This window comes from Semicossyphus pulcher, unplaced genomic scaffold (genome assembly GCF_022749685.1).
Source record: "Semicossyphus pulcher isolate SPU_LCO1_2020_fin unplaced genomic scaffold, fSemPul1.0.p SCAF_13, whole genome shotgun sequence".
Lineage (NCBI taxonomy): Eukaryota > Metazoa > Chordata > Actinopteri > Labriformes > Labridae > Semicossyphus > Semicossyphus pulcher.
In genome coordinates, this window is record NW_027211637.1 from 10859887 (window position 1) to 10885341 (window position 25455).

General features: G+C 39.4%; 1 protein-coding gene across 1 annotated transcript in view; it reads left to right on the forward strand.

Annotated features, from left to right (window-relative positions):
* gnb1a (guanine nucleotide binding protein (G protein), beta polypeptide 1a) overlaps positions 1 to 25455 on the forward strand; it is a 67382-nt gene that overhangs the window by 18177 nt on the left and 23750 nt on the right. The window contains exons 2-4 of the mRNA XM_069659487.1: positions 17780 to 17886; positions 20341 to 20379; positions 22641 to 22747. Coding sequence (XP_069515588.1) covers positions 17830 to 17886; positions 20341 to 20379; positions 22641 to 22747 — 203 coding nt within the window. The 5' untranslated portion in view covers positions 17780 to 17829. The remainder of the gene's footprint in view (positions 1 to 17779; positions 17887 to 20340; positions 20380 to 22640; positions 22748 to 25455) is intronic.

Consider the following 25455-nt stretch of genomic DNA (forward strand, 5'->3'; position numbering starts at 1 on the left):
GACATCAGCTTCATCAAAACAAGCGCTCCCCCTTTCTCCCTAAAAAATGACAACGCCACGCTCTACCACGTGATGCAGAGCAGCAGTGGCTGGCCATAAAAAACCCATGTGAGAAAATGACAGTGTGAGTAAAGTTGAGTGAGGAAACCTTACATTGCCTTACTGTCCTTACTAAGGACAAATAAAATGACAAAATGAATTCAGAAGATGATGGTGAGACCAATAAGATATGGCTCAGCATTTTCTTGTTTTTGTCGTGTTTGGAGTGCTTTTAACGGTCCGAAGCTAGCCAGGGCTCCATTGTTTACACCAGGGATCAGCTGATTCAACTCCGACACAGCGGCGTTATCGTTATCAAGTGACCTGAAATCCCCAAGGAGCTAAGAAGGAAATACTAGGGCTGCAGAGCCGGTAGGAGGCGATGGCTAAGGAACTGTAGGCTCTGTGAACTGTCCGTTTGTGTAACCGCAGCGTTAACCAGCACCAGAACGAGGTGCAGCTGTTAAAAACCACACCGTGTAACGGAGCCTCGATCGTCCCGCCAACATTATCTATAATGTCAGCAACTCCGTTACGCGAGGTGGCTTATAAGTGAGAGTATTCCCGTTAACAGCGTCACCTCGTCCCGGTGCTGGTTAACGCAGTTCACGGAGCAGACGTGCTGATTAAACATACATTTGATCATCATTAGCAATGGTTGATGACATACCATATTAATATTAATAACACAACTGGAGCCCACAAGTCTGTTAGTATTTGTTTTACAAAGAACGTGTCCATCCAGCTGTACTCTCTACTTTTTCATGCAGGCGTCAGTCTGAACCAAGAGTGATAAAAGTAGGAGGGTGGTTTGTTTTATTATCAGCAAATAGACTTAAAAGTCCCAAATAATAAAAAGTATCATTGTTAATTGTTTATATATAAGTTCATATTAGGGCTGTCAATGCGCACATTCCCTTTAATATTATTTCAACGCTCGATTAATGTTCTATTATTATGACCCTCTGCCCGCCCCATAGTTTCAGAAATCAGGAAGCGATGCAGCCGCAATATTGTGGATAGCATGCAGAAACAAACCTCTGTGAGCAGAAATGGATAAAGAAAAGTGCCTTTTAAATGGCAAGTTCAGTCTCAAAGCCCTGCTAGATGGTTCTATGGACAAGACAAAAGTTATTTGTATTTACTGTTGATGTGAATGGAGTTACCACAGGCAGTGTTTCCGCTACATACATTTTTCCGCAGCGCCGCCGCTGCTAGGAACGGTAGTTCGCCCGCTCTCCTTGTTGAGGAAGAGCACTGAAACAGTGACAGGAGTCACATGACATCAGGACGCTCTCTGTCCGCACACAATCATATGCAGTTCTGTAACACAATGTAAACATTCCTACTGTGTATCTCCATATGTCCCTATTGTAAATGCATTGACTGTCGCTGTTTATAAAGCTTATAAAAGGTCCAGATGTCATTTGGTAACGATCAATCGTTTTTATTCCTACCTCATTAATAACGTCCCTCGTGCACACGCGGCTCACGTGCTGAGAGAACTGAATTGCGAGAGAAAACATTTAACTTCTGTGACTTAATTAAACAGACTGCCGATGAAGACAGTCAACACATCAGACAGAGAGACAGACAGAAAGAGGGGGCGGGGCCAGAAGCTGTGCAGAGAGCAGAGGTGCAGGTGTGTTAGGGGACTGAAGCAATGCAAAGTGATCAGATTAAAGTAGTTTGTGAATTAAGGTGAAGAAGAGAGTACAATTAAACTGTGGAAGTAAGAAATAAGCATCTAGAAAGAGGGTAATCCAGACTGAGTAAGTCTACATGTGATGTGCTTCTCACAAAAATCATTGATATATGCGATGATTGCCATGTTATGCTTTCAGCATATTTTTTGAGCATGCAGTACCTTTGAGGTTATTCTGTAGAATATTCTGGACAGTATTTGTCATTGTTTTGGAATGTTTCAATAATAAACATTTGCATAAAGGAAGCATACTTGTTAATTCCCGTGTTGAAAAGAGTATTAAAAAGGTAAAAAAAATATCTCTTTTAAGGTACATTTACAAAAGGTAAAAAATGTGAGATTAATTTGCGATTAATCGCGAGTTAACTATGGACAACCATGCGATTAATCGCGATTCAATATTTTAATCGATTGACAGCCCTAGTTTATATGTATATAACAAAAATGAATGGCAATGTATGCTGTTTCCAATGCAGCCCTAATTCTGTTCTGTTCTATTGTTTTCATGTTCAGTTTTAGATTCATGAAGCGTTTGCATTCCCGTTCTGTTGTCCAAAATTGATGTGCAGGTCTGATATCAGGCACCTTTATATTTTTTACTGCATTTCTTTTTGTATCAGGTGAGCGCAATAAACACTTAGATTGAGAAACAAATTGTGAGAGAATCGTGATCTCAATTCTAAACAAGAAAATTGTGATTCTCATTTTATCCAGAATCGTGCAGCCCTACTTGCAGTGCACTACAAAAGGATCTGTTTATTATTTTAAATGTGTTTGTTCTGAGATGGGCCACACAGATACAGGCATGAAAATTAACAATTTTTTTTTTATATTACTTGTTTTTTATTTGGTGATCTGAAAAATGATCTGATCTATAATTCAAAACAGTGAAACAATCCGACGGAGTTTTGAGATGTGTACAAGACAGACTGGCTGGAGGTGCGGCATCAGAAGGAACAACTCTAGGCTGGAATCCACACCAGCTCTCTCACAGCCTGACAACAGACCATTGTACTTAACTTTATGGTAAATGGACTGTACTTATATAGCACTTTTCTTGTCTTGCGGCCACTCAACGTGCTTTTACACCACATGTCACATTCACCCTTTCACACACACAGTCTTACACTGATGCCAGAGACTGCGACGTAAAGTGCCCAACTGTCAATCAGTCATCACATTCACACACTGTTCAGTGTCTTCCCCAAGGAGGAATCAGTGGAGGAGCAGGTAACGGCTTTCTTTCTTGGCAAAAACATTGATATAGACAAAAACACTATTGAGGCCTGTCGCATACTGCCAACAAAGAACCAGAAGGACAAGCCTGTTGTAATTGTACGTTTTGCTAACAGGAAGCACATAGTTGATCTGCTTAGGCAGGTGACATTGGACCTCATTCACGAACAGTGCGTACGCACAAATCTGTGCTTGAACTGTGCGTACGCACGTTTGACGCACAAATCTGGGATTCATCAATTTGTTCTTACCTAAATTTCTTTGTACTCTGCAAACAAATTTAGAACTCCCTCAGACCATGCGTACGCTCAAGTGATGAAAGAAATGTCCTAGGAAATGTTAACACACACCCTTTTAACTAAATGTATACTATATTAAAACTTCATTTATTGAAAAAAAAAAGGCTTTTATAGACAACGATAATTGAATTTACTAATGTATGGACCAAACGTAAATGCCGTGTCATCCTCATCATTTATTGTCAAATAATTAAAATCTTCAATTATAGCAGTTGAATTAGTTTATTAAGTTTACAATGCCCGTGCACGCTCCGGAACAGTGTGGCTTTTCTGGCCTCCACCTCTGCCACAATTGTTTCAATTTCTGCTGATGTGAAATTTTTCTTTTTACCTTTTGAGGCCATCTTTCACGTTCTTTCAGCTTCTCCGTAACACCGCTCTCTTCATGCGGCACCAAACAGATGTCCTTATATAGAGAAATACAGGCGTGGCAGTATGCTGATTGCAGATCGCGGACACGCTCCTGTCAATTTAGAATGGTTCTGATTTACTAACATACGCACGGTGGTGAGAACAAAATTGGCCGGTACGCACGTGTCATAAATCCGACGGTGATATTGCGCAAGTACTTACTTTTTGCGGAGAGTAAGAACATTTCTGCGCAGATATTAGTGAATGAGGCCCATTGTATGCCCAAATGTATTCTCATTGTATTATATTGGATATGTTGTTCTCCTGGTATTTCATTATATTTCATTACACTATATATTTCATTATGATGTATTCCATTAATATGACATTGCTTTATTATAGATATGCTAGAAATTGAACAAGACATAGATCCAGAACTTAACCTTCTTGATAATATTAATACAAACTGCTGCTATTATACGGAGCCGCAATTTCATACAAAAATTAAATATGAGCATGGAATATCTATCATTCATTTCAATAATAACAACATGACAATTAAAGATATGAATGACGTGGTTGACAGATTCAACAACTTTTTGTAAATGTGGGACCAAAACTAGCAAATGAAATACATTTTTGTGGAAAAGAGATCTGCTGATGAGGACGGTGAAGAGAGAAACCCATATTCAATTATTTAGGCAACTGTAGAAAAAAAGGAAATTATTGATATTGTAAATAAGTGTAAGAAAAAAACATCCACAGATTCGAATGATATTGATATGACTCTGGCTAAGAAATTAATAGATGGAGTCGTTGATCCACTAACACATATATGTAATTTATCATATAAAACAGGTATATTCCCAGATAAAATGAAAGTTGCCAAAGTCATTCCATTATATAAAGCTGATGACAAACATCTTTACACCAACTATAGACCGGTTTATTTACTTCCTCAGTTCTCACAATTTCTAGAAAATATCTTTGTGTCAAGACTTGACAATTTTATTAAAAAGTATAACTTGCTAATGGACAGTCAGTATGGTTTTAGAGCAGACAGATAGACTTCTCTGGCTTTAATGGAATTAGTGGAGGAATTAACAGGATGAACAGAAAATAAAAAGTATGCCGTCAGAATATTCATAGATCTAAAAACAAAAAAGCGTTTGATACAATTGACCATGAGATATTGCTCAAAAAGATGGATAGGTATGGTGTTAGAGGAGTGGCTTTAGATTGGCTAAAAAGTTATGTAGGAAATTTGAGGCAATTTGTACAGATTGGTCATCACAAGTCAAAGTGCGTAAACATTAGCTGTGGTGTCCCACAGGGCTCAGTCCGGGGCCCTAGATTATTTATTTTGTACATCAATGATATGAGTAAAGTATCAAATGTATTGAAATCTTTTGTTTTTGCAGACGACACAAATATTTTTTGTTCTGGGAAGGACTTGCAGCAGCTTTTGGAGGTGGTTGCAAAAGAAATTAGCAAACTGAAATGTTGGTTCGATACAAATAACTATAAATATTGAAGTGAAAATTGAGAATGTGGTAATAGAGTGTATGAAAACAAGTTTTTAAGGGTTATAATAGACCACAAGCTCAGCTGGAAGCCCCATATACAATTTCTGTGCACAAAGGTTTCAAGAAGTATTGGAATATTGGGTAAAGCAAGACACATTTTTGCTCAGGTAACACTTCATACTCAAAAAAGATAGAACAGTGCAAAAAAGAGCAATATGGACAGTAAATCATGCTGGGTATCTTGAGCACACTAATCAACTATTTTTATTGTCACAAACCTTGAAATTTATGGATTTAGTAAAATTTACTACAGCACAGCTTATGTATAAAGTACTACCAAGTAACAGTCAAAAAATGTTTATGGAGAGAGAGGAAGGATATGATTTAAGAGGAAAACTTAATTGAAAGCAGCCTTATGGGGCGGCTGTGGCTCAGTGGAAGAGTCGGTCGTCTTTCAATCGGAAGGTCGGAGGTTCGATCCCCAGCTCCGTCAGGCTACATGTCGAAGTGTCCTTGGGCAAGACACTGAACCCCAAATTGCTCCCGGTGGCATAGCCAACAGGTATGAATGTGGTATCTGATTGACAGTTGGGCACTTTACGTAGCAGCCTCTGCCATCAGTGTGTGAATGTGATATGTTGTGTAAAAGCAGCTTTGAGTGGTCGCAAAGACTAGAAAAGCGCTATATAAGTACAGTCCATTTACCATTTACATTTATGTCCGTACTACTCTTAAAAGCTTGTGTATTTCAGTTTATGGGGTAACCCTGTGAAATAGTTTGGAGGAAGAAACCAAAAGAAGTAAGAACATTGTAAAGTTCAAGAAGAGATATAAAGAAAAACTCAATGATTACAAAATTAAGGAGCTCTATAATTATAATTAGTTAATGAATAGATGTTATTTTTCATTTTGTTGATAATTATATATATATATATATATATAATTATCAACAAAATGAAAAATATACATATATATAAATTTTAGGCTGCTAAAATTTTTTTATGTATGGTATTGTGAGGAAGTGGCCGGATTAGATAAGCATCTGTTTCTTTCTGCTCCTTCTCGCACCCTTTTGTTGTGTGTTATTTTTTTTAATTTTTTTTTTTATTGACTGTAAGATTTATCTGTTTATGTTTGTATTTTCTTTTTATTATGTCATTTTATGTGGTTGATTGTTCAAGATAAATAAACTCAACACAACGATACTTTGACATGTAGGCTGAAGGAGCTAGAGATCGATCCGGCAAGCTTCCGATTGAAAGACGACCGACTCTACCACTGAGCCACACCCACCCTTTAGTGCACATACAACCCCTTAAAGCATTTTTTTTTCAGTTATAAAACCTATTTTAGCATTAGTTTAACACACCAGAATTTTGTAAATGTCTAAACACGAGTTGCCATGTGTTTATGCCCAGCACAGATCTGTGTTCTTTTATTCTGAGTCGGGAGCTAATAACACTGCTGTCTTAAACTAAAATGTTTCTGGTTCAGCTGCTGTGCATCTGTTTGTGGCTGACTCTAGCTAATTTGCCAATTGATTTGCCAATGATTAAATACATAATTCAACTTTTACTGTAGTTCTCTAATGGCAAAGGCTGTGGGTTTTAGTCTAGCGGTCGTTTCTTGCAAAGCTTTCCTGAGAATAGTCTTAATAAGTGTGCTCATCGTGTTCAGTTTATTCCAACAACACAGACGTAAAGCTGAACAATAGAAGAGGCACATCCGCTGATGTGGTCAGACAAACAGCTCCTTCAGAAATGCTTTTTTCTAATGCCAGCCCCTAGCCTATGAGGCCTCATCTCATAAATTGCAAGCATATAAAGCAAATGCGTGTCAAGTATTTTGTTAATGCATTTGTCATACTTATGGGCCCATTTTTCCTGCATGTGGCCAAAAGTTTACATGCCAAGTTTTAATGTCTTATTTGTACAATTCCACACTGATTTTGAATTACATTCCTCCTACAGCTATTAAGGTAAATAGCAAGGGTAGTTTTGTCATTTGAGAAAGTTGCTGTGTTGTACTATTTCATTTTCATTTTCTGTCAGATGAATTGTGCAACAGTATTATCAGAACGATGTTGACTAATGCTCAATCGTTTGTAGCCCTAAGATTTTGCTCTACTTTCAGTGGAGCAAAATAGGTTATGGTGCCTGAGGCTATTAATTTTTAATTCAGCTGTTCTTCTTTTGGGAGTGCTGGGCAGGAAGCGTGATGTATGTTACGCAGTTTAGCGGGTTTGTTGTGGCAATTGACTCGCTCTCTGTGTGAGAGAAGTACCAGAACATTATTGTTGCTGCCACGTGAGATAATTATAAAGCCCCTCTTTATGCCATGATACTTTAAAGTTTACATGGTAAATTGTGATCATTCCACAAATTATTGTTAACATTGAGTGACAAGGCTTCTTTTTAAAGTTCTTTTTTTTAATTGTGCACTTGGTTGTGTAGGTCACATAATAAAATGATGTGACATGATCCACAATATCGACTTTGATGACTGACATGAAATACATAATTAGACTTATGGGGCGGCTGTGGCTCAGTGAAAGAGTCGGTCGTCTTTCAATCGGAAGGTTGGAGGTTCAATCCCCAGCTCCCTCAGGCTACATGTCGAAGTGTCTTTGGGCAAGACACAGAACCCCAAATTGCTCCCGGTGGCATAGCCAACGGGTATGAATGTGATATCTGATTGACAGTTGGGCACTTTACGTAGCAGCCTCTGCCATCAGTGTGTGAATGGGTGAATGTGATATGTAGTGTAAAAGCAGCTTTGAGTGGTCACAAAGACTAGAAAAGCGCTATATAAGTACAGTCCATTTACCATTTACCATTTATGAACGACTGGCTTAAACAGTGCTGCATTTGAGCTGTTTTGTCATACTATCTGAACTGTTTTAATCCTAAAACAATCTACTAAAAAAATACTTGTTTTTGTATTGAAACTCTTGGATTTGACACCATTGTTAAAACATTTTTACAAACAATAATTCAGGATTACAGACGGGAAGAGTAAAGATTCACTTTCTACAAAACAGAAGGCCTCAAGACAGCTACAGGGAAGAGAACACCACATATATATAGCATGTGTGTTAGAGAGAATGACAAAGTGAGAAATATTGGACAGGGCTTTTAAGAAATGTCCTGGAGCAAACCCTTGTTCCAGCCTTCTTTGTGATCGGGTTGTGTTTCAGCTACATTTACCATGCATCACTTCCCCACAGCACTTAAATGGACAATGATCCCTCAGCCACAAATGATACACAAAAAAAAAACATGGACACATTATGGCTGCACGATTCTGGATAAAATGAGAATCCTGATTTTCTTGCTTAGAATTGAGATCACGATTCTCTCACGTTTTTTTGTTTCTTAATATAAATGTTTATTGCACTCATTTACCTGATACAAAAAGAAATGCAACAAAAAATATATAGGTGCCTAACATTGAAGCAGCACATCAACTTTGGACAACAGAACGGGAATGCTCCTGTTTTAAGTGGTTAAAGGTGCTATATGTAATTTTCAGAAAATTTTCAGTTTGCCAATTAGCTCTAGCAGAACTACACTGCATGGATCTGGCATTGTGCTTCGTAACCAAACGGTAATGCAATGATAATGGCTAATAGAAAACAATCGGTAGTTATACACATTTGCTTTGTTTGCTTTGTTCAGCTACATCATTTACAAAATCAACACCATTTGTCATGTTAGTTGTCAAGCTAGACTGACAACACTGATATACACTCTCATATTAGTATGTACGTATTAGATTTTGGTAGTCATAACGTTAGTGAGCATGCGAAGGCTAGCCAACTAGCTCTAACATAAATACACTGCATGACTCTGGCATTGTGCTCCGTAACCAAACGGCAAATTACTCCGGCGAACCAGCAACTCATCACAAGCATTAGCGAACATTAGCCGGGCAGGGCGGCTGGAGATAGCTGGGATGAAGCACTTGTGCTGTGAGAGAAAAAAAACGCTGCACACGGTGAGAGAACGCTGCACGTGGGATTTTGTTTCTATGACAACAATAAGTTGTGGGTCTGTTTTGATCCCCAAAAGCAATCGAAGGTCTCGAAGATTCGCATGCCCTGCCGATGTTTTTGCTGACTCTAGTTTTCCCCCTGACGTTGATCGTTGATTTGGCCAGATGGGCTTCACTAGATAAAACGTATTTTATTCTTGTGTGTACTTCGTGTTGGTGTTGATGTGGGTGCCAGTCGTTTGTTGGTATTATCCATCTCCATTTCACAGCTTGTGTTGTCTTGTGTTGCACACTGTTGACTGTAGTGGTGAAGTATGAGCTCTCAGCAGAGGTATTCGTGAACGCACAGATACGTCACATCCTCTTGTTTCCCGGAAAAAACGTCCCGAGTGCCTTACATGATTGTCATCCCTGTCAATCCCTAGAGATGGGGTGCTGGTTTAGCTCAATTGGTAGAGCATGCGCCCCATATGCAGAGGCTACAGTCCTCGTCGCACCGATCGCAGGTTCGACTCCCGGTCTGCCGATCATTTGGTGCATGTCTTCCCCCACTCTCTCCTCCCAACGTTTCCTGTCTATCTTCAGCTGTCCTATCAATTAAAGTTAAAAAGCCCTAAAAATAATCTTTAAAAAAAAAAAAATCCCTAGAGATCGCCATTGGGGGCGTTTAGGTGCCGAGTGATGTTAGCTCGTCTATCTTATTAACCAGTGATCTTATGTTTCCTATAACGATGGAGGGGAGATACGGTCGGTATCTCCTCTTCCGTAGCCACCGCCTCCTACTGGCTCTGCAGCCTTAGGACCTTGGGGATTCCAGGTCCCTCACCGGCCACACCGCTTTGTCAGAGTCCCATCAGCTGATCCCTGGTGTAAACAATGGAGCCCTGGTTCGCCTGTGCCAGGAAGCGAATCGGGACCAATAAAAAGTACTCCAAACACGGCAAAAACAAAAGAGTGCGGAGCCACATCTTTCTACTTTCCAAAAAACATTTCTTATTGGTTGGTTCTAGGTTGGTAACATTCTTCATCTCGTTCTCACCACCATCAGCGGGGCTTTCTTCCGGATTAATTTTGTCATTTTAGTTGCCCTTAGTAAAGACAGTAAGGCAATGTAAAGTTTCCTCTGAATCGCTTTAACATGGGTTTGTTTTCCTTTTTGCCAGTTACTGCCGCTCTGCATCACGTGGTGTAACGCTGCGTTGTCATTTGTTGAAAGAGAAAGGGGGAGCACTTGCTTTGATTCAGATAATAGTTTAATCAAATACTCTGATCATGCTTATTACCTTGTATGCTGATCAGTGTCTTATCATATTTAGAAACTGCTTATACTGAATATGATTTTATTTTTTGTACACCTTCAGTGCACATTTTGTCTACATTTGTCTGTTAGCATAAGCTTGCTTGTAAGGATGTCCTTTGTAAATGTTATTTTAATGAATCTGATTGCAGAGTCTGATTATGATTCTGGATGGATACTGGCATGTGCAACTGTAGTTCCAGAAACCACAGAGCAAATGGATTTGTAAAGTGTGTGCTGTTTAGGGCTGCGCGGTATATGTGGTAGACGGTAGAAATGATATAAAATTGGCCTTCGGTAGAGATTTGCGCTCTACCGTCCTATCGTCAATGACGTCATCGCACCTGCCTCAACATGGCTGCAAGCACAGAGGCAGCTGAGCAGGAGGAGTTGGTTAAAAAAAAACGGTGCTACGTCCGTGATTTGGACTTGGTTCGGATTTAAAAGATCGGATGTTGAACAGAAAACAATACTTTGCAAGATGTGCCGAGTGACGGTGACGGCAAACAAAGGTAATACGAGCAATTTTATTTTACCATCTGAAGACGAAGCGTGTGCTCGAGTATGCAGAGAGCCAGAGGCTGCGCTCGGCTCAAACACCTGCTTGGTCAACCAACACGGGAGGAAGCAAAAAAGTTTTCCCCCGCTACCCAACAGCAGACCTCCATTGCGCATTGAGAGTACGGCTTATGAGAGAAAGAGCAATCGCTGGAGTGACATAACAAGAGCCATCACAACGTACTTGTGCAAAGACATGGTCCCTTTCTATACAGTGGAGCGCAGCAGGTTTAAAGAAATGATTAAAACCCTTGATCCACGTTACGAACCTCCGAGCCGCAAGTATTTTAAGACACAGGAGTAAACAGTAAAGTTCCGTGTTTGTGTTTGCAGCTTGTGATTTTAAATTTGAAATATGCTGCTTTTTGTTTCTTTTTTACTGAAAAGATGCTAAGTGTACTGTAAGTGTTTCTCTTAAAAATATCTGCAGCTGCAACTTGAGAAATGAAGTGTTCAGTGACACTTTTGCACTACAGAACAAAAGCCTGTTCTGTGTACTTAAAGTAGTGTTATTTAGAATATCTATTTTATTTTTGTGTTCTTAAAGATGTGGAAAATGTAGTGTTTGGTAACTTTTGCACTATTTTGGATTACAGAACCTTTTCACTGTTTTTGCCGTTTGCCTTACAGAAAACTTCTCTTACTTGAAGTACTGTTTACAATATCCACTTTATTTTTATATTATTGAAGAATTGAGAAATTGTTTTTGTTGAAACTGTTTTGCAATATAGAAAACTATTTTGTTCTTCTGTTATATGTTATTTGTGTTCGTTTGCACTATTTTGCACCATAAAGTGCTGGGTTTAATTTTGAGTTTTGAGTTCTGCTTTCTGCACAACAAATGCTCTAAAAAATATTTTATATCTTTGCTTTTTATTATAATTTTCAACCTTAAATTTATACCGCGATATATACCGTTACCGTGAAGGGATTCAATTTATACCGTGATATGAATTTTAGGTCATACCGCCCAGCCCTAGTGCTGTTGCTGTATGCGCTGAATGTTTTGACAAAGGAAAGAGAAATTATCACAACTAGGGAAACACCCTGAACAAGAACACCTCTCCAAGCAGGGTTTTCTTTTTTAAGGTTGAAGCAGCTGGCTGACACAGATGATCAGTAGCTGAGCACTGCCACAGCAAGCTAATGACTTACTTGTGACAAAAAACAGTCCCTTTTATATATTGCTGTACCTCTTAATTTGTGTGTTTCTATGAGCAGCCAATCCACTGAAACCATATTAGCCCTCTGAAGCACTAAATTCCTGCAAAGAAGCGAGTGAGCAGCAACAATCAGATGGCAGGGGGCAGCTGGTATCCATGCAGGAGGGCGTAAATTATTAAGCCTTTCAAACACTAAGTTAGTTCAATACCATAGCTGTGTGTCAATGTCTCACACTCCATCATCTCCTCATCTCACCCGATGTACATGCCATGTCCATATAATTTTTCTTATCACTTGGCATGTTCAAATCTCCTTTTTTTATCTTTAACTATTCCCTGCCGTAACACCTACCCCAGAGAGGAAAAAAATGCAGCTGATGCCTGCAACTATTCACTACATTAGCATTTTCAACTACAGTATTGTTACTTGGGCCTCTGTTTTTTTTCACCCTTATTTGCATCCAGCGCAGTAAGTTTTGTTTATGCAGTTAATCAGTTTGTTTGGTCTGTGTCATTTTAAGACATGTTTGGTAAAGTTTACTGCTGACCATGCGACTGCTCTTGTATACGTTTGTTCAATGACGCAGCTTAAAATACAAATGTGAAAATTGGATTAATGTTTGAGATCAGTGTTGATCCGAGGTGGGACAAGACAAGTGAGAGAAAGGAGATTTTTATAACATTACCTGCAAGTTGCCTTCTTTAGTGTCAACTAGAGGAGTTTACTTAAAGCAAATGAAATATATCAAGTCCTTCTTTAAAGAGCTGGCTCTACGGAACCTAAAAACCCTCGGTCTGAAATGATGTGTATCATGATGGTGGATATCAACTTTCCCTGTTAACCCTGGCTTTCTTCTTGAGGCTTTGTGCACTTTCCCATAAAGGCGGCATTTGACATATATATCATATGACTCTACTTTGACGCAACTGGGAGCGATAGTGTTGCTACTTACTTCAGTTTGTTCCAATAAAAAAGCAGTAATTTATATTTTAAAAAGGCTAAAACATCACTGTTGCTGCAAATAAAGCAAAATATGAATGTTAGCTAAAAATGACTAATAGTGTAAATAAATACATTCATAATTAATATAAAATTAATATTTTACAACATTATGCATGTATGGGCTTCTGATATTTCTAACATGACAACTGCACATTGTAGAACGCCTAAATTATACACATGATATAAAATGAATTGTCAAGACTGCATTTAGGTCTGACATTTAATGAAGGAAACATCCCTTTTAATTTTTGGTTGAATCAAAGTGGAAAAAAAAACGTTACTACACAGCTTTGTTCTGTGGCATAGCTAACATAACATTACAATTCACATGTATTTCCTTAGCTGAAAATCTATATTGCTCGCTGAGAATATTGTCAGGAATAGATTAAGTTAAAGGGTAGAACTTCTAGCCGTTTTGAATCAAAATCCTTCACCATAACCTTAGGTGTGCAGCAAACCAGTGTAGCCAGGTTAAGAGACAGCCAGCTTCATGATGCTGAAAACTCATAATGCTCAACATACCACGCATAACCATAAATGTTGCTTCGTATCACGTCCCTCAGGTCATTCCCATGATTCCTGTACTAATAATTTAGTAGTTCCAGTTTTGTAACATTTCTTCGGGCCAATCTGAACTTTTTTCTCTTGTATAATGTGATGCTGCTGGAGGTTTCATTTTTGAAGCTAACATTAATGTATTGTAACATATTGCTATTGTCATGCATTGATCATGTTCAGACTTGTCATGTTTGTAGGCAACAGTGCGAAAACAAGAAAATTATTGTCCCCAGCATGCAATAATTTTCCATTAGTCAACTTTGTCAACTTCGGCAGCCAAATAAACCTTAACCTAGGAAATAATCTATTTTTGGGGAAAGACACCCAGGGCAAAGTAAGTTCAGGCCTTTTCTTCTCCTTCTCTAATGCTGGGAAGCTAACCAAGCCTTGTTTCCTTTCACCAAGAAGTTATTTAGCAGCTCCCCTCCCAATTGTCCTCTGCTTGTTCACTCTCATTAGTTTAATCTGGCTCTGTCCTCTAGCTTGCTTCTATCCTCTTGTGCACCAGAACATCTCACTGCCTACTGCACTCCTTATGTCATCAGGGTGGAGCCTTTTATCTCTCAGAAAAATCTGCTGTCAAACCCCTGTGGACAACTCCGTGTTTAGTTTTTCTACACACCTGTACATGAACATTATGGTTTTTTTTCTTCTAGTAATAATTGGCAGATTAATCAATAAAGAAAATAATCATGAGTTACAGACCTGGAGTCAACCTGGTTGATGCAACTAGAGACATTATATTGGATAGATTTTACATTTTATACAGTATAGGTAACTATTTTAATAGGGATAAACATCCTTAAAATTAGTTTTATGAAATCCACCAATACACATAATACTTAACAACCCTTGCTCCCTCGCACATTTATTTTTTCATTCTGCGTCGTGTATAAAGAAACATTATCTGGTTAAGAAGCCTCTTACAGGTCTGTATGGTTAGAGTGAATGATGCATATATAATATTTGCCCTACTGAAAGGAGAAATATCTATGAAGTATTTTGTCTGTGTGAAGTGTAATTACACTTCCTCTCTCCTTGTTGCTGTGCTGTGCTTAAAATGTCGGAGCTGATGGGAGTGGCTGGAAAAAGTGAAGTCTGCCTCCCTCCTCCTTTTTCTTCTACTCTCCCACCACCTCTCTAAAAATAGCTGCCAGAAAGAGAAGGCGAAGGGAAGTAGAGGCTCTATTTGTTGGGCTGCCTGTAGTTTCAACACATCCACTATCAATCAACACAAGGGGGGGGAAAGTCATCTATATCACATCTCTAACACTAATACTAACTACTTATATTCCATATCCCTAAAATCTGTGCATTCTGTTTTTTTAAGTCAATAATTAACAAAAGTACTGAATTTAAAAAGTCTGAAAATCTAATTCTTATTCTTCTAAATAAACATACTTTTTTTTTTTTAATCTGAAATGTAGAAACATGAATAAAATGCCTTAATACTTCATTAAGTATTTGAACTTTATACATATTTTAGGGTTTGACAGAAATACAGGTATACACATATACATTGGTATTTTCACTTATTGTGTTGTCATTTAAAGTATATTCAAATTGTTTATATCCCTAAAATCTGTAGTGGTTTTTAAACAACACTATAAAGGAGCAATGGCTGAATGTAACTAATGACCAGATTTTTTTCTTTCCATCCATCCTTCACGTCCACCATTGTATTTTCATAGGTTATATCATATATTTACTTTTGAGAAATTTGCATTTTAACCACTTACTTAGCAAATTGTGTGATCATATATTTCCACAAAAATGACCAGGATGGCTTGATCCCTTGTTGAGCAAATGTACAAGCTCACAAAGGGCTAAAAAATTGTACACCAGGTATAGCCTCTGCTGTGTTATTATTGGCCAGGACAAATTGTGACGAGAGAATGGATGGGGTTAGCATATTTTTAACTTTCACTAAGCTTGTGTGACGAGTGAGATACCTGCCAAGATATTATGAAAATAAAATACTCATAGAATTTGACTCACCATAACACTGAAACACATACTTAATCAACGGTTTGTGATTACAATTAACTGCAGAACAAGCTGTAACATTTGTCCAATACTTCAATGAAACATTTTCCTAATAAAAACGTCAAGAGCCAAGATACAATATTAAGTTCAGTGACTAGTTACAGCCTAACCAACAACCAGCAGCACCCATCTGTCACTTAAATGGACCTGAACTCTACTGATTTTTTTTATATTATCAATGCACAGCTGTCATAATGGGAAAAATAGCTATAAAGATCCCCTTATTGTATGCTTGTTTAATGCTGAATCCATGTGAGCGCAGCTGCAACAAAAACAAAAAGCGCATATGGTGATATAAAAATGATGAGCTTCTTGTTGTCCAGATCGCCCATGTTTTCTTGTTGTGATAGGGAGGTACTTCACATCCGTTGTAAATTCCATTGCGGAGGACGGCAATAAGTTCAAACAATTTTAACTTTGCACGGCAATGCCGTCTACCGTTACCGTTGCCAGCGATCTCTGCCGGCCTCACTACATTTTACCGTCCTGCTCTCGTCCACTAAAATGACATCCGGTTTGCCGTCTACCATCTGCCTGAATCCATGTAAACGCAGCATTAGGCTGAGGAGTTTTTTTTTTTGGCTTTGAAGATGCCGCTTAATGGTGCATTTTTCTAAAATGTTTGAATAGGGCAAAAACATGGAATTAGAGTGAGGAGCAGAGTTATTTTAGCAGTAAGGTTTGTAATAATTTTGAAATGGACAGAATTGTAAGCAGTAAATGTGTTGTGATTGAGATACTTGTCCACTGCAGTGTATGAGTCACTGTAACCTAGACTTAATCAACTTGTTGAACATATCCTTGGTCTTATACACATTTGCTCAGGTTTGCCAGTTTGGTATGTTTTTAGGTTCTTTTTTTGAAAGACCACTGATGGATTACATTACTGCTAACACAGAACACACTTATAGAGTAGGCAAACACTATGGGTTAAGGCACCTTGCTTGGATGCAGACTGGCCAATCAGGCGTTAGGTAGCTGCAGAGATGTCAGGCAGTTAAAGGATAAGGTGTTCCTTCAGAAGGTCTCAACACTCAGTTGGAGAAAGGACCTATATTGAAACACAGAAGAAAGGGAGGTAAGGTGTGTTTTCAGCAAAATGGTACTGTAGTTAGATTGTATTTGACAGGTAATAGGTTGAGTAGTCGTTATGTGGAAATGTACTTCTACAATGGCACTAGAATGGGTGAAAAGAAGAAGGTTCATTCACTTATGTAAGAATAAAAACTTCTCTGGAGTTACGGAAACTGGTCTGGAATGTTTTTTCTGCAGACTTTATGTGAAAACAGTATTTTCCCTTTTTTTGTAAATTGTCTACTTCCTACAGAGTGTGAAAGTTTCAGGGCTAAGAGCGTCAACCAGAGGATTGGGGTCAGCAGGATAGCCACTGCTTTTAGGATCATCAGCAGGTTTTGTCTTAACCCGATTTGGCTGGAGGGAGCTGAATCAACTGTGTCCCAGGATTACAGGGATGACATTGGAGGAGAGTTTAGAGTCCAGAGGCCATAGCATCGGCAGTTTCGTCAAACCTTGCCCATCATCCGAGCAAGTTGGTTTTCCAGTACTCGCAACAAAACCCAAGCTGGTCTCTGGGTCTGCCTCTTTGCATTCTTGATATCTGGACTTTTAATCCTTCCTTCATTGTGATAGTCAGCAGAGGGTATGCTATGGTCTTTATGGCTAAGTGAATTTTTTTTTTTAAATGTTTGAGTTATTTATATGTGCACTAACTGTTAAGGACTGGTTGTTAAAAGCTCTGTGTGGCTAAGTTTTGCCCAGGGGTCTTATTGTTTGGAATGGGAGAAATAACAAATGCAAAATAATCCTTGACCTGTGTACTGGTTGAGCTGTTGTCATTCCCTGGGACTTTGACTTTGCCTTACAGGTTTAATTTAGGGGACAGCTGGATTTTGTTTAAATTTACCCTGTCCCCAAATTTATTACAAAAGATAAAGTATTTAATGTCTTTACACTAATTTAGCCTCTAATTTCTTTTCTTCTGCAGATCAGCAAGAGTCTAGGCGGCGGAGCGAAGCACACCATTAGCAGAGGAAAATGAGTGAACTGGATCAGCTACGCCAGGAGGCTGAGCAGCTAAAGAACCAGATCAGAGTAAGGCCTGTTTTTTAATTTTTCAATTAGTTTCCAAATTCAATTTCATTATATTGTAAATTAAGTTATTTGCTTTATAGACTTGATATTTCACTTTGCAGTGAAGCCTTCTATTTTGATACTTCTTATTCAATTATTGTATAAGGCTAAAGAGAAATTACTGTTGTTTTTTTTTAGTTAACCTGTTGAATATTTTTAATGTCTTGATTTAAGAGTGTGAAGATTAAATCGATCAAATTCACCAAACCGTTTGCCTGCAGTGTTTTAAAACAGCCGCCAGTGATAATATAGGCATGGCAATATTCCATCTTGAGTCGCTGTAGTACATTTGACAGGAGTTAAAGCTGTATGGGCTGACCATTTGCATCATTATGATGTGATATGGAACCCACAAGCCTCATTAGCTGATATGATGCATGGATGACCTTGCTATTTTTTTTACCTGTATTATTCCATTAATGCATAATGACCTATATATTAGTATTAATTAATCATATAATAATTATATATTGATTATTATATTCGTCATAGCTCTTGGATTTAAAGCTGCAGTAGGTTAGATGGAGAAGAGAGCGGACTTTGCTCCAAAATTTGATAGATTACAACCTCCAGGTCCCTCCCCCTCTCTCTCCGCGACGCTCAGTCCTGCCTCCAAAGCCCTCCCCGCAGAGGAGGCTATCATGCGCGTGCAGGCTAACAACCACAGCAACTGAAGGAGCCAGATATACACTATGTAAAACTTGAAATGACAGCAACCTCAGCCGTTGTATTACACCACCAACACCAACGAAGCAGATACACATCAAACCAGCGGTAATCAGTGTTTTTACTCTGAACGGTAATCTACAGCTAATTCTATTTAGCAAAACCATAACAGAAAACAGAGACTGTGGAAAAACAGTGCCAACTAAGCTGTATTTCACTGATGTTGTGAACATTTAGCCATGACAGCACAGGCACACAGAACTATCAGGAGAAAGTCAGAAACGGTAACACTGCCTGACAACTTCACAAAGATATTTTCAGCCACACTGCTATGAAACAACGCTTAACAGAAGCCACATTGAGAACAAGTTAACGTTAGCCCGACTGCAACACCTGCGTAACACAACGTCACACTAACCACAGACATCGTAGCAATGTGAAACAAATACAGCAGAAATGAAGCTGGGGAAATTACCTGTCGAGCAGAACTGTCTAACTCAGCATCACTTCTTTATCCTTTCAGATCCCGTAGCGCTCTCCACCTAAGAAATGTCGCTCCAATGTTTACTCTCGTTTCATTTGTGTCTCGGTCCAACTCTTTCTTTTTAGCTTGCTTTTCCTAATGTTTCTTCTTCGCGTTTAACGGTCCTTGTAGTATAAGCTATTTGGCAATGGAGGGATGGGCAGTTTTTTCATTCCCTATGGTTGTTTTTAAGCCTTTGTGGACACAAACCGGCTGATGCTGCGCACAGTGAAGAAATTGAGCTTGACCGTGTGAGCATGCACAGAGTAGTGGTGCTGGCTGACGCTGCGCACACTGAAGAAATTGGGCTTGACTGTATGAGCATGAGCGGGGTAGTGGTGCTACGCAGCGTGTGATTGACAGCAGACTGAGAGACTGCTCGGCTCTGACTGGTCGTGTGTTTCGGGAGCGTTGGATTCTTACAAATGCCATTAGGGGCGGCTGTGGCTTAGTTGAAGAGTCGGTCGTCTTTCAATCGTAAGGTCGGAGGTTCGATCCCCAGCTCCCTCAGGCTACATGTCGAAGGGTCCTTGGGCAAGACACTGAACCCCAAATTGCTCCCGGTGGCATAGCCAACGGGTATGAATGTGATATCTGATTGACAGTTGGGCACTTTACGTAGCAGCCTCTGCCATCAGTGTGTAAATGGGTGAATGTGATATGTAGTGTAAAAGCAGCTTTGAGTGGTCGCAAAGACTAGAAAAGCGCTATATAAGTACAGTCCATTTACCATTTACCATTAGGAGCAGTAGGAGGAGCCAGAGGAACATGATTTATTTTATTTTTTTTACAGATTATCTCTCTCATGTACTACTGGATGTTTAAAGTGACAGTTTGAGCAAATATGACAAAAAGTTAGTTTTAATAATGTTACCTACTACAGCTTTAAGTTGAAAAAGCCTCTGACATAAAGGAAAGTGTTATCAGGGTGAAACTCTCCTGTTTAAATGCAATTCAAACACCACTTACAATAAAATGAGTTTGTGACAGAGACAAGCTAAACTTTGTTGTTGTTATTTTGTGTATCGGTTATGTAATGTGAATGTTATTTTTAGTGCTGAAATTATACTTTTTTCATTGCAGTTGGGCTTTAGACACAATTTAGTTTATTTTTTGGCACTCAAACTATTGTTGTTTGGGACATAGACATATTGATTCACTGATGTTAAACTAATTGTGAGGAGTTAATAAGATGAATCAGTTATGACTTGGTTGTTGTGTTTCAGGATGCCCGGAAAGCGTGTGCAGATGCTACCCTGTCTCAGGTAAGAAATATGTATTCCTACTATGATTTTCACTCGCCACTATTTTCGATTTAAATGTTTAAAAAATATATATATTTAATAGGGCTGTCAAATTAACCTGTTTATTACAATAAATCACCGTAATTACAGAAAAAAGGTATTAACCCAGATTAATCACACTCTATTGTCTCCCCTGACCTCATACGTCACTGAGCATACAACTGTATACGGCAGCTGTGAAAACATGAAGGAAACACGACACAGCGTCACCTGGCTTTTGATTTTTTATTATTTTATCAATCTGACATCAATCAATAAATCAGTGGATGATCTGCCCTCATTCTCTCCCCCTCCCAAACCTGTCGTGAGCAGGCTCTACACACGCTCTGCAGAGAAACACACAGAGACTGTTAATTAATTTGAGTGGCAGTCTTTTCTTTTGAAAATAAACCTACTTTTATTGCTCTTTTAAAGCTTGTTAAAGGTACCGATGTCATTTAGTCACGATCGATCGTTTTGAGACATTAAAGGGGCTATATGTAAGATTTTACATATATTAATCAATCAAATATAAATTTTGCCAATGTGTGAAGAGATAGTAGAGAAACAGATAAATTGAGACCTTCCCCAACTTCCTCCATTGCCCCTAACAACCTGTGGGCTAATTTTATGTAACACACTCTGGACGATTTTTCGGGGAAACAAGAGGATGTGACGTATCTGTGGGTTTGCGAGTACCTCTGCCTAGAGCTCATTCTACGCCACTACAGTCAACTGTGTGCAACACGAGACCACGTAAGCTGTGAAATGGAGATGGATGCCAACAAACGACAGGCACCCACGACAACACCAACTACACACAAGAATAAAAATCAAAATATGTTTTATCTAGTTAAGCCCGTCTGGCAAAACAGGAATGTGATCAACATCAGGGGGAAAACTAGAGTCAACATCGGCAGGGCATGCGAATCATGGAGACCTTCAATTGCTTTTCGAGATCAAAACAGACCCATAAATTTTGTCATAGATACAAAATCCCGCATGCAGCGTTCTCTCACCGGGTGCAGCGTTTCTTCTCTCACAGCACAAGTGCTTCATCCCAGCTCTCTCCAGCTGCCCTGCCCTACCTGGCTAATGTTCGCTAATGCTGGTGATGATTTGCGGGTTGGCTGGCTTAATTTGTCGTTTGGTTACGAAGCACAATGCCGGAGTCATGCAGTGTATTTATGTTAGAGCTAGTTGGCTAGCCTTAGCATGCTCGCTAACGATATGACTACCAAAATACTATCTAAGTGTGTATGTCAGTTATCTAGCTTGACAAATAACTTTGCCAACTAACATGACAAACTGTGTTGATTTTGTAAATGATGTAGCAGAACAAAGCAAATGTGTATAACTACCGATTTTCTATTAGCCAATATCAATGCATTACCTGCCTAGGCTAAGGTTAGCCAGCCAGCTGTAAGCTGACAACAAGCTACCATTAGCTTGTCTGCTATCGCAGACGATTTGCCAGTTAGGCAACGTGGCAAAACACCGTCGAGTAGATAACATCTGCTAACTCACGCAGAGTCCTGGGGCTGATCTGGCTGGTAATTGAGTAATTTGCCATTTGGTTATAAAGCACAATGCCAGATCCATGCAGTGTAGTTATGTTAGAGCTAGTTGGCTAACCTTAGCATGCTCGCTAGCGTTACAACAACCAAGATACTATCCGAGTGTGTCTGTCAGTGTTGTCAGTCTAGCTTGTCAAATAACTTGCCACCCTAAGATGATATTAACTTCGGTATTATGACAAACAGTGTTGATTTTGGACAACATCATACCGGTCAATGAACACAACTCGTCAGTAAAAAGTAAACAGCCGGTGAGTTCCGAGATTGAGTATGCTCAGTTTCGTCTGTCTTCGGCAATAACCCCAGATGCTCGCTAATGTATGCGAGCGCGTACATGAAGGTTGACTGCAGTTCCCTCAACGGCCGATCATGTCGCTAGGAGCGAGGATTTTCTGAAAGTTACATATAGCACCTTTAATAACATCCCTTTATGAATTATGACTTAATAAGGTGAAGAGAAAAGTACAGTTTCAGTGTGAAAGTAAGATATAACCATCTAGAAATTAGGGAGTGCAGACTGAGTAAGTCTACATGTGATGTGGTGCTTCTTACAAAAATCATTGACTTTTATATCAATGCCACCCAGCAGTGCAAAATATTTGTAATAACACAAGAAACATTTTTTGCATCCTTAAATGACTTTTTTCTCATGTTAACCTTGTTTAGATCACAGCTAACATCGACCCTGTTGGCAGAATTCAGATGCGCACTAGACGGACACTGAGGGGGCATCTGGCTAAAATCTATGCCATGCACTGGGGCACTGACTCAAGGTAATCTCCATCAACTCCATTCTGACCATAAACTAAATATTCATTCCATCAGCCAATCCTCTTGCCTAAATGCTGCAAACAGATATTCTTCATTGTCTTCAAGCAAGTTATATTTGTTTAAGGTCCTGGTCAAATCCAGAATTCAACCATAGCTCTCTCTATCCAAAAACAGGTCTTTTCCAAAGTAATAAGATTAAAATAAATTCAGTGTTCTATCACTTAGACAGTGGGATGTGTATGCACATGAACAATATGTCACGCTTTTTGTAATGTTCACACACTCAGCATAACTTTCAGTGTGTCTACTGTGTTGTGTGTCTGTGTGTGGCTAGATAGCCACTCCTCACTTCATCAGATAGCCTCTCCTATGTCCACCGCAGCACAGGTGAAATAACTATATCTGCACTGAATTTATTTGTCATAAACATCGTAAGCGACATAATTTATATCAGGGTTTCCGTTCGGTCCATGTGTCCTGGACGATTTCAATGTTCCCGACAAATGGGTGAAATTACAGTCAAATATTATCTGCATTTGTTTAGCTTAAGAACAATTGATAGGCAGGTTATTTCAAGGGTGTAGAATTGGGTATGGAAATTAGTCAATTGTCCCTACAATAATTTTGTCTAAAAATGAATACGCGTAATGTTGCACTTTCAACCTGCGGAGTAGTCGTGCATGAGACAGCGATCACTCTCTCACTCTAAACAAGGACTCCTGTCTACAGTTCACAGGAGCGAGTGCACCAGCTGGGCATGAAAAATCTTTATCTTTTACGTCCAACTTGACTATGACCGACTTCTTGATTGGAATTTATACCGAGTGCAGCTAACTGACACTGGTCGTAGCTGCGCCCACTCTTATGATGCCTGTCCATGTGAACAGCTGACATTATTTCAGTGATGCTCTTGTTAACACAGGTGAGATTTTTGACGAGGACAAGGCTGGAGATCACTCTGTCATGCTGATTGAGTTAGAATAACAGACTGGAAGCTTTAAAAGGAGGGTGGTGCTTGAAATCATTGTTCTTCCTCTGTTAACCACGGTTACCTACAAGGAAACACGTGCAGTAATCATTGCTTTGCACAAAAAGGGCTTCACAGGCAAGGATATTGCTGCTAGTAAGATTGCACCTAAATCAACCATTTATTGGATCATCAAGAACTTCAAGGAGAGATGTTCAATTGTTGGGAAGAAGGCTTAAAGGGCGCCCAAGAAAGTCCAGCAAGCGTCAGGACCGTCTCCTAAAGTTGATTCAGCTGCAGGGTCAGGGCACCACCAGTGCAGAGCTTGCTCAGGAATGGCAGCAGGCAAGTGTGAGTGCATCTGCATGCACAGTGAGGTGAAGACTTTTGGAGGATGGCCTAGTGTCAAGAAGGGCAGCAAAGAAGCCACTTCTCTCCAGGAAAAACATCAGGGACAGACTGATATTCTGCAAAAGGTACAGGGATTGGACTGCTGAGGACTGGGGTTAAGTAATTTTCTCTGATGAAGCCCCTTTCCGATTGTTTGGGGCATCTGGAAAAAGGCTTGTCCGGAGAAGAAAAGGTTAGCGCTACCATCAGTCCCGTGTCATGCCAACAGTAAAACATCCTGAGACCATGCATGTGTGGGGTTGCTTCTCAGCCAAGGGAGTGGGCTCACTCACAAAAGAAAGAACACAGCCATGAATAAAGAATGGTACCAAAACATCCTCCGAGAGTAACTTCTCCCAACCATCCAAGAGTTTGGGGACGAACAATGCCTTTTCCAGCATGATGGAACTGTGCTAACTAAGTGGCTCTGGGAACAAAACATCAAAATTTTGGGTCCATGGAAACTCCCCAGACCTTAATCTCATTGAGAACTTGTGGTCAATCCACAAGAGGCGGGTGGACAAACAAAAACCCACAAATTCTGACAAACTCCAAGCACTGATTATGCCAGAATGGGCTGCCATCAGTTAGTATGTTGCCCAGAAGTTGATTGACAGCATGTCAGTGCGAATTGCAGAGGTCTTGAAAAAGAAGGGTCAACACTGCAAATATTGACTCTTTGCATAAACTTAATGTAATTCAATAAAAGCCTTTGACACTTATGAAATGCTTGTAATTATACTTCAGTATACCATAGTAACATTTGACAAAAATATCTAAAAACACTGAAGCAGCAAACTTTGTGAAAAAAAACCAATACTTATATAATTCTCAATACTTTTGGCCATGGCTGTACATCTTACGGATAGTGAAATGAGGAAACATAAATAATAAAGCATGCCGTTGTTTGATGTACATTTTTCATGTCTCCCTCAGTGTTTTGCCCTACTGGCACAAAATCTGAGCTCATCAGCACCTGCAGGGTGGGGACAGTGCCGCGTTTCTGTCCGACACATGCTGCAGTTGAGGGGAGACCTCTTTAATTAATTCAAACAGGACTTGTCTGTCAAAACGAAACCTATCGATCAACTTACTGTCCGATCATGAATGACGTTCTCTCATTTAAATGCCCTTTATTTAAGTCTAATCAAAGTCTAACTGGTGCACAGAGCATAATTTAAAGTCTATTGTAACCTTCAGCTCTAAGTGGGACGTAACGTTACACCCAGGAGTACGCCCAGCTTCAATAACTTCACTAAACTGAAATTTACAATATGGGCTACAGCAGAACATGTCTCATGCTCAAATGGCCACTTTCTGCACTGTGTCCGTGCAGTCCTTATGCATGCACTA